This window comes from Ranitomeya variabilis, chromosome 1 (genome assembly GCF_051348905.1).
Source record: "Ranitomeya variabilis isolate aRanVar5 chromosome 1, aRanVar5.hap1, whole genome shotgun sequence".
Taxonomy (NCBI): Eukaryota; Metazoa; Chordata; class Amphibia; order Anura; family Dendrobatidae; genus Ranitomeya; species Ranitomeya variabilis.
This window is the reverse complement of record NC_135232.1, coordinates 143600847-143616424: the sequence shown is the minus strand read 5'-3', so window position 1 is coordinate 143616424 and position 15578 is coordinate 143600847. Positions and strand designations below refer to the sequence as shown.

General features: G+C 41.1%; 1 protein-coding gene across 1 annotated transcript; it reads right to left on the bottom strand.

Moving 5' to 3' along the window:
• Positions 1-10514: 10514 nt before the first annotated feature.
• On the bottom strand, positions 10515-14921 carry LOC143793784 (protein kinase C delta type-like). Its single transcript, XM_077280775.1, has 7 exons — positions 14719-14921; positions 14083-14177; positions 13075-13233; positions 12832-12923; positions 12156-12218; positions 11448-11908; positions 10515-11240 (listed from the first exon to the last, which is right to left on the bottom strand). The coding sequence occupies exons 1-7, from the start codon at positions 14888-14890 to the stop codon at positions 11212-11214; spliced, it is 1071 nt and encodes a 356-aa protein (XP_077136890.1). The 5' UTR covers positions 14891-14921; the 3' UTR covers positions 10515-11211.
• Positions 14922-15578: the final 657 nt, after the last annotated feature.

Here is a 15578-nt window from a genome sequence, read left to right as displayed (position 1 = left end):
CGATCATATAGCTGGATAGGTAGCGCCTAGAAGCTTCTGTTGGGATCAGAAAAGGCTTCCGCATGCCATAAGCTAAGCATTAGGTAGAGGGAGAGTGCTAAGGAAGTCTGGCTAGGCAAGCCAGGTCAGTGGATGCTGATGCAGGTCAGGTGCCAGGACTCTGCCACTCTGTGCCAGCCACTGAGATGTAGGACCGTAGCCAGGTCCCTACGCTTTCAATAGTTTCTCTTTTGTTACATGTTTCTTATCATTAGAAACGGTTCACAGCAAAGAGACGTGTATTTTGCATGTTTTGAGATATTTATCCCTATATTGGTGGGAGGCCCCCGCTTGGTGGGTGGCCCAGGGCCCGGGCCCCTTGAGCCCCCCTAAATCTCGGCCTGATCATCAATATTAACAAAAATAAACACTTGAAATAGATCACTCTGTTTGTAATGACTCTATATAATATATGAGTTTCACTTTTTGTATTGAAGAACTGAAATAAATTAACTATTTGTTGCTATTTTAATTTTATGAAAAGCACCTGTATATCAACCAAACATCACTGAAAATACAAACCATGTGCCAATATGATAGTTTGAAACACTATTAGTTCACCTGAAATTGATTGAAAAGTGCCACCGCTTGTTCATCCAGATCTCCTGATTACTATACTGTAGTATTCATTTATTATGTGGTGGCAATTTGTGGTCTGATCATGGTGTGGCGGTATTTATCCCCTGTATGTTGTACTATTCGATCACTATGTTGAGGTAATTTGTGGTATGGTCATGGTTTGGCTGTATTTATTGTCTGTATGTGGTAATATTTGGTCAGTATGTGGTGGTAATTTGTGGTTTTGTCACGGTGTGGTGGTATTTGTCCCCTGTATGAGGTATTATTCGGTCACTATGTGGTGGAATATGTAGTCTAGTTATGATGTGGCGGTTTTTCTCCTTGTATGTGGTATTATTTGGTCGCTATATGCTGGTAATATGTAGTATTATTTGGTCACTGTGCGGTGTGGTCATGGTGTGGTGGTATTTCTTCGCTGTATGTGGTGTTATTGGTCTTGGGATAGTGGATTGTATTGTGTATGGCGGTCAATTGTTCTTTCTAATATCAATTAGGAGAAGATTCTTTATTTCCATTAGATATTAAATACTTGGAATACAGTGGCTGAAAAGCCCTTACAGGGTTCTCCTGTGAAAAAAGTAATCACCTCTCCACAGGATAAATGATAACGTATTTATTGGTGGGGGTCTGACTGTTTGGACCCAATCGGTAGAATGTGAAAGTTTTATCCCCACTAGACTGGAGTGGCATGTTCTACTTGACCACTGATCCTTTCATTCACTCTGTGGCTGCGAGCACTGCACTTGCTACAGTAGACATGCAGGAGCTGCCTGTGTTTTGCAGTCAGTGTTCCGCTATAATGGTGATAATGGCTTACAGATATTTGAACATAGCTGTAGAGTGGGCCCCTAGGTTGAATTCCCCCTGTGGGCCCCAGACACCCCAGTCCGACCCTGGTAACGAGTATAATGGGAGCCAATGGGAAAGCTGAGATTTTTTCTAGCATACCCTACTTAAAGGTCTGGGTGGCAGTGAAAATGTTCAGATGAATAAGGCGAAATTTAAAAAGGGTTTAAAAAATATATAATTTACTTAAACTAAAATTGATTTTTTTTTATTAAAAAATAGAAAATTTCAGTGTAATTGACAAGAACTGCCAAAGATAAGGGTCTCAGATGCACCTAGTAGTAGATAAAAAGGAGGGCCTCATACATATTCTGTTGAAATTGTCATGTATTTGTGCTCCTAGACTCATAAAGGCTATGCACTTTTTAGGGTTATATACCATGTGTTTCTGATGCGTTTTTGATTGATTTGAAGTGAATGTTGAAAAATGCAAGGCAAAACGCACAGTGAATTGACATGCTGCAGACTATTTTCTGCACCAAATCAGCAAGTCAAAAATATTCAACGTTTGCATGACACTTCAGGTTTCGCATTCATTGCTGGCATCATGCTTTGCTTAAGGTTTTATCACAAATACACACTGAAAAAAAAAACCCAAATCTGCAACATGTGCACACAGCCTAAATTTTTGGACAAAGATATGTACCGTATATACTCATGTATAAACCGAGATTTTCAGCATGTTTTTGTGCTGAAAACGCCCCTCTCGGCTTATACACGAGTCATTGCTGGCGGGAAAGGGGGGTGGGGGAGCAGAAAACATCATACTCAACCTCCTGGTGTCATCACTGCATATCAGTCCCTGCATCTCTCTTCCTGTCTTCCTTCCTGTGCTGAGCAGTCACATGTACCGCTCATTAAAGTAACGAATATGCACACGTCTCCACTCCCATAGGCGTGGAGCGAATATTCATTACTTTAAGGCCGGCGTCACACTCAGCGTATGAAAAAACGGTCCGTATTTTATGGCCGTAATACGCAGAAATGTTCCAAAAATAGTGATCCATATGTCATCCCTAGGCAGGGTGTGTCAGCGTATTTTGCGCATGGCATCCTCCGTATGTAATCCGTATGGCATCCGTACTACGATATTTTCTCGCAGGCTTGCAAAACCGACATCTAATGGATTTATGTGCTCAAATGTTCATTAAAACATATATACAGTATGTATATACACTCACTGGCCACTTTATTAGGTACACCTGTCCAACTTCTTGTTAACACTTAATTTCTAATCAGCCAATCACATGGCGGCAACTCAGTGCATTTAGGCATGTAGACATGGTCAAGACAATCTCCTGCAGTTCAAACCGAGCATCAGTATGGGGAAGAAAAGTGATTTGAGTGCCTTTGAACGTGGCATGGTTGTTGGTGCCAGAAGGGCTGGTCTGAGTATTTCAGAAACTGCTGATCTACTGGGATTTTCACGCACAACCATCTCTAGGGTTTACAGAGAATGGTCCGAAAAAGAAAAAAAATCCAGTGAGCGGCAGTTCTGTGGGTGGAAATGCCTTGTTGATGCCAGAGGTCAGAGGAGAATGGGCAGACTGGTTCGAGCTGATAGAAAGGCAACAGTGACTCAAATCACCACCCGTTACAACCAAGGTAGGCCTAAGAGCATCTCTGAACGCACAGTGCGTCGAACTTTGAGGCAGATGGGCTACAGCAGCAGAAGACCACACCGGGTACCACTCCTTTCAGCTAAGAACAGGAAACTGAGGCTACAATTTGCACAAGCTCATCGAAATTGGACAGTAGAAGATTGGAAAAACGTTGCTTGGTCTGATGAGTCTCGATTTCTGCTGCGACATTCGGATGGTAGGGTCAGAATTTGGCGTAAACAACATGAAATCTTTGGGATGTGGTGGAACGGGAGATTCGCATCAGGGATGTGCAGCCGACAAATCTGCGGCAACTGTGTGATGCCATCATGTCAATATGGACCAAAATCTCTGAGGAATGCTTCCAGCACCTTGTTGAATCTATGCCATGAAGAATTGAGGCAGTTCTGAAGGCAAAAGGGGTCCAACCCGTTACTAGCATGGTGTACCTAATAAAGTGGCCAGTGAGTGTATATATATATATATATATATATATATATATATATATATATATATATTTCATTGAGACACACACACATATATATATATATATATATATACTGTATTTATATTTAATTCAGCGCGAGATATGTGAAAAGCTGGTAATTCAATTGCCGGCTTTTCATTTCTCCTTCACAAACCCGACAGGATGTGAGACATGGTTTACATACAGTAAACCATCTCATATCCCTTTTTTTTTTGCATATTCCACACTACTAATGTTAGTAGTGTGTATGTGCAAAATTTGGGCTCTGTAGCTTGTAAAATAAAGGGTTAAATCGCGGAAAAAATTGGCGTGGGCTCCCGCGCAATTTTCTCCGCCAGAGTGGTAAAGCCAGTGACTGAGGGCAGATATTAATAGCCTAGAGAGGGTCCATGGTTATTGCCCCCCCTGGCTACAAACATCTGCCCCCAGCCACCCCAGAAAAGGCACATCTGGAAGATGCTCCTATTCTGGCACTTGGCCACTCTCTTCCCACTCCCGTGTAGCGGTGGGATATGGGGTAATGAAGGGTTAATGTCACCTTGCTATTGTAAGGTGACATTAAGCCAGATTAATAATGGAGAGGCGTCAATTATGACACCTATCCATTATTAATCCAATGGTACGAAATGGTTAATAAAACACACACACATTATTTAAAAGTATTTTAATGAAATAAAGACACAGGGTGTTGTAATATTTTATTATACCGGTAATCCACCTGATGACCCTCATTCTGTAACAAAGGAAAACTAAAAAAAACAACAATATCTCATACCTTCCGTCGCTCAGATCAAGTCCCACGAAGTTAATCCATCTGAAGGGGTTAAATCATTTTACAGCCAGGAGCTCTGCTAAAGCAGTGCTCGTGCCTGTAAAAACCCCAGGGAATGAATGGAAAGCGGGGTGACCTGTAGTTACCTTGAGTTGCGGTGATGCGCCCTCTGCTGGATGAACTCATATGAACTCGAGCCTGGGAACTTTTCAGAATATTTTCCCAGACTCGAGTTCATATGAGTTCATCCAGCAGAGGGCGCGTAACCGCGACTCGAGGTATCTACAGGACATTCCCCTGCATTCCATTCATTCGCAAAGTTTTACAGACAGGAGCACAGCTGCATTAGCAGAGCTCCTGGGTGTAAAATGATTTAACCCCTTCAGATGGATTTACAGCGTGGGACAAGACTGAACGACGGAAGGTATGGAATATTGTTGTTTGTTTTGTTTAACTTTATTTCAGGTGACAACGGTCTTCAGGTGGATTAAGAGTATAATAAAATATTAAAACAACATGTGTCTTTATTTCATTAAAATACTTTTTAATAATGTGTGTGTGTTTTATTAACCATTTCGTACTATTGGATTAATAATGGATAGGTGTCATAATTGATGCCTCTCCATTATTAACCTGGCTTAATGTCACCTTACAATAGCAAGGTGACATTAACCCTTCATTACCCCATATCCCACCGCTACACGGGAGTGGGAAGAGAGAGGCTAAGTGCCAGAATAGGTGCATCTTACAGATGTGCCTTTTCTGGGGTGGCTGGGGGCAGATGTTTTTAGCCAGGGGGGTCCTATAATCATGGTACCTTCCTAGGCTATTAATATCTGCCCTCAGTCACTGTCTTTCCCACTCTGGCGGAGAAAATTGCGCGGGAGCCCACGTCAATTTTTTCCGGGATTTAACCCTTTAATTTAAGAGCTAGAGACCCCAAATTTTACACAGAGATACTTGTTACATTAGTAAAATGGAATATGTAATAAAAGAAGGGATATGAGATGGTTTACTGTGTGTAAACCATGTCTCATATCCTGTCGGGTTTGTGAAGGAGATAGCAAAAGCCAGCAATTGAATTACCGGCTTTTCTGCTATCTAGCGCTGTATGAAATATAAATATATATATATGTGTCTCACTGACATATATATATATATATATATATATATATATATATATATATATATATATATATATATATATATATATATATATACCTATTCTATGTGTACACATTTTTTCTACCTATTCTATTCTATTCTGTCAGTGTGATTTTACTGTACACCGCACTAAATTGCCGGCTTTTCGAGAGAACAACGCTGCATATTTCTCGCAAGTCCGTGTGTAATCCGTATTTTTCTCACCTCCATTTACTTTCATTGGCAGATTTTTTGCGCAATACGCTGACAAACGCAGTATGCTGCGATTTTCTACAGCCGTACAAGACCGTATAATACGGATCCGTAAAATACGGCAGGTAGGAGCTGGCCCATAGAGAATCATTGTACCGTATGCAATCCGTATTTTCTGCGCCTCTCATACGTCCGTAAAACACGCCAGTGTGACGCCGGCCTTAGTTATCTATCTATTTATCTATCACAGGTAACATACAGCCATGTTCCCAGGCTTTGGGTATGGGCACTCAACAAAATTTTACAAGTGTATCATCCTAATGAGTTTTTCAAACAGAAAACGCTTCAGGAAATGTCTGCAGTGTTTTTTTATTTTCTGTAGTGTCATTGCAGATTTTTTTTACGTCTTTGTTGCTGCTGTTTTAAAAAAAATCAAATTGTATTGAATAAACTAGTGAGTGGCGTCCACCTGAAGAATGGTCAGGTCACTTCTTTTAACCGCTCGGCGTCTCTGAAATCCCGAAGCAAAAGAAGCTGAAAAGTCCGAAGATGTGCACAGCAAGTGGTTTAATATTGCAGCGCATATGTTCATTCGTTTTAGCATTTTATTTAGCACTTTTTCAGGTTATGGAGCATATTCGCCTGAAAAAGGTGTGCACATGCCATTTCAGTGAATGCGATACCAAGTCAATGTATGCCTCTGCTATGACTCAGTCCAGGATTGAGGTCACACAAGCGAGATGACACCCCAAGAAAGATGCCAATAATCCAAATTACTCTATTTGCAACTTGCTTGTCATAATCATGGCACCTTGTGGGTTGCAATGTAGCAGTGGCATAGGCCGGTTTCACATTAGCGTTTTGAGGAGCTGTGGAGGGCTGTGGATTTCCTCCGTGAAGCCCCGCCCTCGGCTGCACCTCCGCCGCTAGCTCCACCTACTTCTGCATGTGGCCTGTGTACCTATCTTTAACATTAGGTACGCAGGTCATGCCGCTGTATGCGGATGCTTCCGCATGCGTCATTTTGACGATGTGTCTACCAGCGTAGGACGCAGCTGGTAGCAATTTATTTTCTTTGCCGCATTGTCAAAACGACGCATGCGGAAGCATCCGCATACAGCAGCATGACCTGCGTACCTAATGTTAAAGATAGGCATGCAGGCCGCTTGCAGAAGTAGGTGGAGCTAGCGATGGAGGTGCGGCACGGAGGAAGTCCGCAGCTCCTCAAAACGCTAGTGTGAAACTAGCCATAGAATGATCATTGGTCGTGTGTCTCAACCAAAGTCACTAGTCACTCAGCCAAAGCCCTATTTCTAATGTCACAGGTGGGATTTCACATGTGTGAATGCTGTACACGCACAGTACAATAGTGGGGCAGGAGGAGGATCTGAACCTGGGCCACCAACAGTGGGGTCCGCTATTACATGCTGCTCTCAGCCTTTTAACCACTTAGGTAATAGTATCAGTTGCTGCTGCACCTAAGTGGCTAGAAAGAGAATGGGAGCTACCTTTGTCAGGACAGGACAGCAGACTGTTGGTAGCTTTTATGGCAGGTTGGGGCCTAGCAGCTCTGCAAACTTATTATACAATAATTTTTTAACGGCACAACCCCTTTAAAGGGAATCTTTAGCTAATTTTACCCCCTCTGCCAAACAGATGACATTTGTCAAAATGAATCCTTAACCGTATTAAACAAAACGCTGATCTGCTGCAGAGGAATCCACTTCAGAAGTGGTATGCAAATTAGTTTGCAAGTGCTCTGGGTGGGATACAGCACTTCCACTGCCTCAGCTCCATTTTATACCTAAGGCTATGTTCACACGTTGTATTTTTGCTGCGTTTTTTTGTGCAGGTAAAACCTGATTTCTTGGCAGTAAAGACTCTGCTTACAAGAAGCAGGTTTTTCTGCATTTTTGCTGCGCTTTTATTGTCTCTTGTGCGTGCTGATAAAGTTTGTTTCCCCCTCAAAAAACATGATGCAACTTCCTTAGGTTTTTGCACAAAAAACGCAACAAAACCTAATGTCTGCATTTTTTTGCTGCATTGTTGTCACATTTCTTTCTATGGGTGAAAAAAACACTGCAAAAACTCTGAAAGAAGTGACATGCTGATGTGTTTAAAAAAGCACCAGTTTTCCAATTCAGTCAGGAAAAAAGCAATATGTGTGCAGGAGATTTCTGAAATCTCATAGATTTTGCTGGTACTGTAAGGCTATGTGCACACGTTCAGGAATGTCTGCAGAATTTTCCTGACCAAAACCAAACTTTTTCTGCAGGAAATCCACATGCATTTTTTGCGTGTTTTTTTTGCGTTTTTTTCCTGAGCTTCCCAATGCAATAATATAGCGGCAAAAATGCGAAAAATCCGCAAAATTAATGAACATGCTGCGTTTTTTATCGCATGTGCACAAAAACTGCGGAATGCATTGAAATGATGGGATGCTTAATGTATGCTTTTTTTTAGAGTTTTTTTTGCACAGAAAATGGACAAAAAAAAATAGAAAAATCCTGAACATGTGCACATAGCCTAAAAGGCAGCTTACAATTTACATAAAAAATCAGCGAAAATGCAACGTGTGAACATAACCTAACTGCCCATATTATATCCAAGTTACATGAGTTATGTGTCTTATATTCTGTCAAATATGGAACTTCAGTTTATTGTTTAGGCTTAATACTTGTGTTCTATACTGTATATTTATCCTTATATACGGTATGTTTCGATAACATGATTGTGGTACGGAGGGGGCCCATAAGTAATTCTCGCACAGGGGCCCTCTGCAGTCTGTGTTCGCCCCTGTTCGCCCCTCGGTGTTCGCCCCTGGTTTCGCATCTAGTCAGCCTTATATGGAGGAGACCAGGTTCTTCTATACTTACTGTACAAAGTCTCCTGTCACATCTGTGAAATTCTTAATGCAGTCTGAGAACTCACTGTGACCAACTGACAGCCCACAAGGCACTGGATCATATACTAATAGAACCCACTGACTCTTTTTATTTCCAAAAATGTTCCTTTAACTAGAAGATGGAGCCTCAGAAAATCATTTTTTTCCCAATACTAAGGCTTCTTTCACATTTCCGTTTTTAAAATCTGCATAGGATCCGTCAAAATGTTGAAATGACGGATCCTGTGCAGATGATAAAAAACGGGTGCACTGGGCCCGTTTTTCTGACGGACCCGTCGAGGCTATGTGCACCTGTTGAGTATGCGTATTCGCAGTGGTTTTCTGCTGCAAAAACGCATACACAACACGGGTTAAAAATAATAAAAAAATAAAAAATTGCAATATTCTTACCTTCCTGCGTTCCGCGCAGAGTTATCGATGCTCGTGCTGATCCCGGCAGCTAGCGTTCCCAGTAATGCCTTGCGTGCAATGACCTCTGATGATGTCGCGGTCTCACAAGACCGCGACGTCATCGGGTCATTTCGCAATGCATTACTGGGAAAGCTAGCTGTCGGGAGCATCGCGATCATTGGTAACGCTGCGCGGGACGCCGGTAGGTAAGAATATTGCGATTTGTTTAATTTTTTTAATTATTTTTAACATTATATCTTGTTACTATTGATACTGCATAGGCAGCATCAATAGTAAAAAGAGAGAGAGAGCGAGCGAGAGAGAATTTCCCTGACGGGAAATTCTTCCGCACGTGCTCAGTTAGAAAAGACGGCATCCGTCACTGGATTCCTGCTTTTCACATTCAGCGATGGATCCTGCGTCCTTAGGCTTCCATTATTGCCAACGACGGGCAGTGCAGGATCCGTTGTTGAGCGATTTTCTGACGTGCAGAAAAAACGTTCCTCTGAACGTTTTCTCTGCCCGATGGACAGCAATTTTCCGACGGATCCAGTGCACGACGGATGAAACGTGTGGCCATCCGTCACAATCCGTCGCTAATACAAGTCTATGGGAAAAAGCAGGATCCAGCAGAAAAATTTCCTGGATCCTTTTTTTTCAAAAATCGACGGATGGGAGCTAAAAGACGGAAGTGTGAAAGAGGCCTAAGGAGTGAGCCTCCTAGCCTGGTAAAGCATTTGCACTAAGTGCATGGGCTGGAAAACTTTTATCCCTGGGGGGTATACATACAAATCAAATAATGTTTGAGATCGATATAAGCCTCTCAAAATTCTTAATGCGTGCATCCTCATCACCCTTAAAAATTCATAGCAAGGGTAGCCTGACCACCCTGTTGATGTGGTGGAGAAGAAGGAGAATGACGACACAAAAAAGAAGAAATCCTGAAGCATATACCCATGTTTGGGTGGGAATAGACCAGAAAAAAATAAAACACTGGATTTGACTTCATGTTCCGCTGCTGTCATCCACTGGTGTTGAGAAGGCTGGGCCAATCCAGCCCTTGCTCATTTTGATAAGAGTCAGCCTGTCAGGATTTTCAGTTAACAGGCGGATGCACCTATCAGTTATAATACCCCTGGCACAACTAAAACCCCGCTCTGACAAAACTCTAGCGGCAGGGCAGGTCAGGACCTCCAAGGTGTAGCCCCATGGCTGCACTTTGCCCTGGTCTGCTCTAAGGCTAGTTTCACATTTGCGGTGAAAAAGCAGAGTTCGCATCTCTGCTTCAGGAAAATGGCCGCCGCGATCTCCATCTGCGCACGGAGAGGGGTTAATCTCCTTTAGATTTTTTTTATATTTACTTTTCACTTAAAGAATGTAAAGAATAAAAGATTTTAAGAAAACTATATTAGGAAGCCAAAATACCCAAGAGATATAATACAGAGCAGAACACGTGTAGTAAATGAAAATAAAACCAGGTACGCAAAGACATAGGGATAAAAATATAAAATTTTATTAATGAAGGGAGAGGTGATTTTATTGAAGTCATGGGTATATTAGATCCACTGACTTTTATTGATTCAGGAGAAGGCGAAAAAAAAACAATATAGGGGAAAAAAATTCCTTCCCGACTCCACTTAGGGCAATCAGACTAGTTCCCTGGATCAACTGTTATAACACATTTCATTAATCCAGGGGAAGGTGAAAACCCCATTGAGCCATCAGCCAATTCAGCTTCAAATGAGGAAAAATTCCTTCCCAACTCCATGCATGGCAGTCAGACTAGTCCCTGAATCATTTAATAAATCATTGCATTTTTGATTAGGGGAATGGATAAATGGTCGGGAGTGGGGGGCAGCTGTGTTGATCCAGAGGAAGGCGAGAAAAAAACCCTTTGTGACATTTGATAATTTGTCCTGATATAAGGGAAAAAACAATCCTTCCTGACTCCAAATATGGCAGCCGGAAAATAGTCCCTGGATCAAATGCCCAGACAGATACTCACCTCATACCCACCATATGAAGTGTAGGGATGCGACAGCAACATGATGTTAATAGACAGCACTAAATCAGAAGAGAGAGTCGTAGTCCAGAGGAAGCCAAGGTCAAGTACACCAGCAGCGGGCGGAGGAGGCACAGGGTTCTGGGCAAGTGGCGTGGGTTAATCCTACTGTGTCCAGCTTGGTGACAAAAATGAAAAGTCAGACACAGGGTGAAGAGCTGGTGTATCTTCCGGTCAGTCTAGATGGTTCTCTCCAGAAGATGCTGCAAGAGAAAGAAATGTACAGAGATATAATAAAAAACAATTACTCTTTTGTCCTCATCTTACAGACACCTGACATTACTTGCCATTTTCTGTAAAATAACATTTCAATATAAGCAGACAGTTGCAGTAAGTATTTTCACATTTCTATCTATGTTTCATCATAGTCTGTAAATCCTAAAATTTTTTTTTAGTAAGTCTTCACTTACATGGAAAAGGTATAAAAGGAGGCCGTGTTCTCCTCTGCTCCAGTTCCTCCCAACAGATGGTTTCGAAAAATGGGTGGTCTCTGATGTTTCCTGACACACCCAGGCGTCTCTCTGGGTCTTTCTGTAGCAGGTTCATCATGAGATCTGTCAGGTCTTCACCTAGCCATGCTGGAAATTTTGGCTTCTCGCTGGTAATTGAGGTGTAGATCTTTTCTCTCTCAGGGCCGTTGTTAAATGGGAAACGTCCAGATGACATTATGGACACAACTATCCCAAGGCTCCACCAGTCTACTGATACGTTGTATGCTTCACCCAGGAGCACCTCTGGGGCCATGTAGCGGAAAGTTCCTGTTCGTCCATAAATCTTACTGGACGCAGTCAAACTGTCTTTCGCCACCCCAAGGTCTATAATTCGAATGTGGCCATCTTTATCTAGCATGATGTTAGCTAGCTTGAGGTCTCTGCAAGAAACAAAAGAATTTCTGGCTTGGTTTTTGCACATACCCACAGGAAGAAATTGAAAGTTGACACTTGAGACAATAAGAGACTGGCAGAAGGTAAGAAATACAGACATGTGCATCAGCAAGCACTACTTGTCCATGACTATATCTGGTATATATACTTAACTTCATTTAAATGAATAGACCTAAACTGCAGGACCAGACATGGACACCATTGGTGTTCTAAAAAACAATAAAATTCTCTTACCGATGGGCGATGCCATGCCCGTGGAGGAACTGGAGGCCACAAATTAATTCTGCTGTGTAAAATCTGATGAAGAAAGAAGACTGCTTAAGTATCATAACATGACATCAATCTGTATAACTTGTACAGAGGAAAAGGTATTGTCTAATACAGCACCATTGAATGGCAAAACCTTTTTATATCAGAAGAACAAATCTCAAATATCTATAAAGAATTCTGGGCCTCTTAAGATGAAATAAAATGAATTTATAAGTAGACCACCACTTAAGACTACAATTGGCCATTCCTTTGGATATAGCAAGAAAATTAGATCTTTGAGGGTCTTATCCCCACTGAAGTAATACTGATGTCCTATCCTTATTATTTAAGAATTGGATAATTTATTTACCTCCCCTCAGTATTCCAAAGTACATTATTATATAATATTAGGTGTTATTTACTACACTATCCTTGATGACCATGGACAATGGGTATAGACACCATTTTTGCTCAAGACCATGAAATATACCACATTAACTACTAAAAATCAGAAATGTAAATATAAATATATCACGAACCTGTAAGTGTTCTGTGTAACAAAGGTGTGATATACTGTATGTAGAATAAAATCAAGCTATTCCCTCCTGCTATTAAGACATATTCCTATATTTTTCCTCCCATCTCACGATTAGTTACTCACCGTACAGAGTTGATGTTCAGTCTCTTGCACATTCTAACGAGTGACTCAAGGCTGCCACCAGACAAATGCTCCATTATGAAATAGGCATGTTCCTGGAGAGAAAGCACAATATTAGAATAAAGGAAATGTATTTTATAATGTGTGATCTCTAGTAAAGAAGAATATGTAGATAATATCTCAGGTTTTATCTAGTATTATGTGTAGAAAGTAAGATGTGAGCGATACAGGGACACCTCTCTGTACCTCAGACTGCTGGGTGGCGCAGAGATGACTCAAAAATGGACATTCTCTGGCTGCCAAGAGAATCCGCCTCTCTCGCTGTAGGGCTTCTGCATTGTCCCGTTTGTCAATGATCTTAATGGCCTTGAAGATGATTCCGCCGGGAACTGATGCAAGCACCACCTGAGGAACACACAGGGAAAATAAATGTTTAAGAGGTTAACAGTGAGAAAAAGTTCATTGTTGTCCAAGAACCTACTATATAATTAAAGAAACAAACATCCCAGTTGCATATTACGGGTAAGGCACTACGACAAAAATTGGTGGAATGACCAAAAACAAGCAATACCCATTCAAAACAAACTTGTAAAGACAGGAGAATGCGGAGTATAAAAGGTTTAGGTAATATTTTAAAATTAGTAAATCTCATATAGAACAATAATTTATAAATTATAAATGATGTGTGAAATATACAAGCAAACGAATGGCAGCCGTAAGACAATTAAACACCACAAATAAAGTTGAATCTTCGTACAGGATGATTATAGGCAAGGGCACCATTGGAGTATTTCACAACTATATCTGGATTCGTCATCTGTCACAGCAGCGCGGATTTCATCCACATTTATCTACTATAAAAGTGGATATAAAAATATGAATATACAAGGCTGGAAGAGGTACCTCTTACCTATGTTGGGATAAGGAATCAGGCTGTGAAGAGAACCGGTTTATTATTTGTGGTGTTTCATTGGCCGCTGTCATTCGTTTGCTTGTCTATTAAACACATCGTTTATAAACTGCTGCTCTATATGAAATTTACTAATTAAAAACTATTACCTAAATATTTTATACTCCGCGTTCTCCTGGCTTTATATAGTAATGAAGAACACCATAATTCACCATAATTCACTGTCCCCCAAAATAAAATGTCAGATATTGGAAATTGAATTTGCACTCTAACTATAAAGATAACATAAGTTTTGGACTTTATGAGTATAACTCGTCTGAAATATAGAAAAGTGTAAAACTTACTTTGCCGTATCTGCCTTCTCCCAGCACCTGATGGAATGTGAACCCGCTGATGGAAATTCGGGTGTTGGATGTGGGTGTTAAAGCGGTGCTGGGTCCTAAAGGAATAAAGTAAGGAATATAATATTAGTTTATTTGAAAGAAATGTAAGACATTGAGATTATTCTTTAGAAAACCACACAAGTTATTTGTGCGGCATATGAAGAAGTGCGGCATATGAAAGTACTGTATATAAATGTATAAAATGCCCATTATACATGTTACATCTCTAGGTCTATCTATATTACCATGTGGTTAGTGTACACATTGAAAACATAATTGAAAACAGCTGTACTTACTGATACTAGGACAGGTGAAATACTGCACAGTGTTATAATTGCACAATAGCAATTGGATAATTGCTATAAATATATAAGGACCATCCGACCAACCACACTATAAAATCCTTGCCCTCACTGCAGTGCATGACCCAGGCTTAGTCTTAATGACCCTATGTAATTGATCTCTATGGTTACACATACATGCAGCAATATCTAATACATGGGACTCTTATAAATATCCTATTGTTTATGTGGGAACATTTACTATAAATCTAGAAGAACCACCGCATTGTAAATGAGACTTGAATGTGACCTCTACCTGCTCCTGGCTCCTCATCCTCCAACTCTCTGGCATTGGGTCCAATCCTCTTCTTCTTCTTGATGTCTTCCTCCAGGCTGTCTTCTCTCTTCCTCTTCTCTTTTCCTCTCTTCATCTCTTCTTTCTTCTCCATCTCTTCTTTCTCCATTTCGTCATCTTTTTCACTCGTCATTTTAAAAATCACTCGTCGATCAATCCAACTCTCTTCCACTCGCTGCAGTCGACAGTTGAAAAGTGAACGGCAGTTGAGCGCATGCCAGTCACATGACCTCAGGACAGATCATGGAATCTTCAGTTGTCACCTGCCATGTTGGTGCCCATATACCTGCTCTGCCACATACACTGCACTGTAGGCATCATTAATGGCATCTAGTGTGCAGATGAATTAAGATATGAATATGACTGTTCTGTGTGGGTTGGCATTGGTGTCCATATTTAATTTCATACTCTCTAATAGGGTTTTTTAAATTTCTTGCTCTTAAATGTTTTCATTTACTGCGCTTAGTCCTGGGTTTTAACTCAACATTATGGTAAATTTATGGTGTGTTGTTAAAGTGCCTGCAAATTAGGAAGTGCAGGTCAGACACCTTCCTGTCAGTTACATCCACTGACTCTGGCAAGAAGACAGAAGAGGTGTAGTACCACTTGTCTTTTTTTCCCGGTTACATAGTGCTTGATGATTGTTACGTAGTGTACAGAAGTAGTGGCAGTGTTGATGCATCTGTAGTGATCTCCAGGCATCGGTCAGCATTGCAGAGTTGCTTGGTCCTAGCAGACCCACATCAGCAAGTGGGTTGTTTTCTGCTGACTGGGACTACTATGAATGCCTCAGTTACACTGGAAAAAAGTATCAATAATAT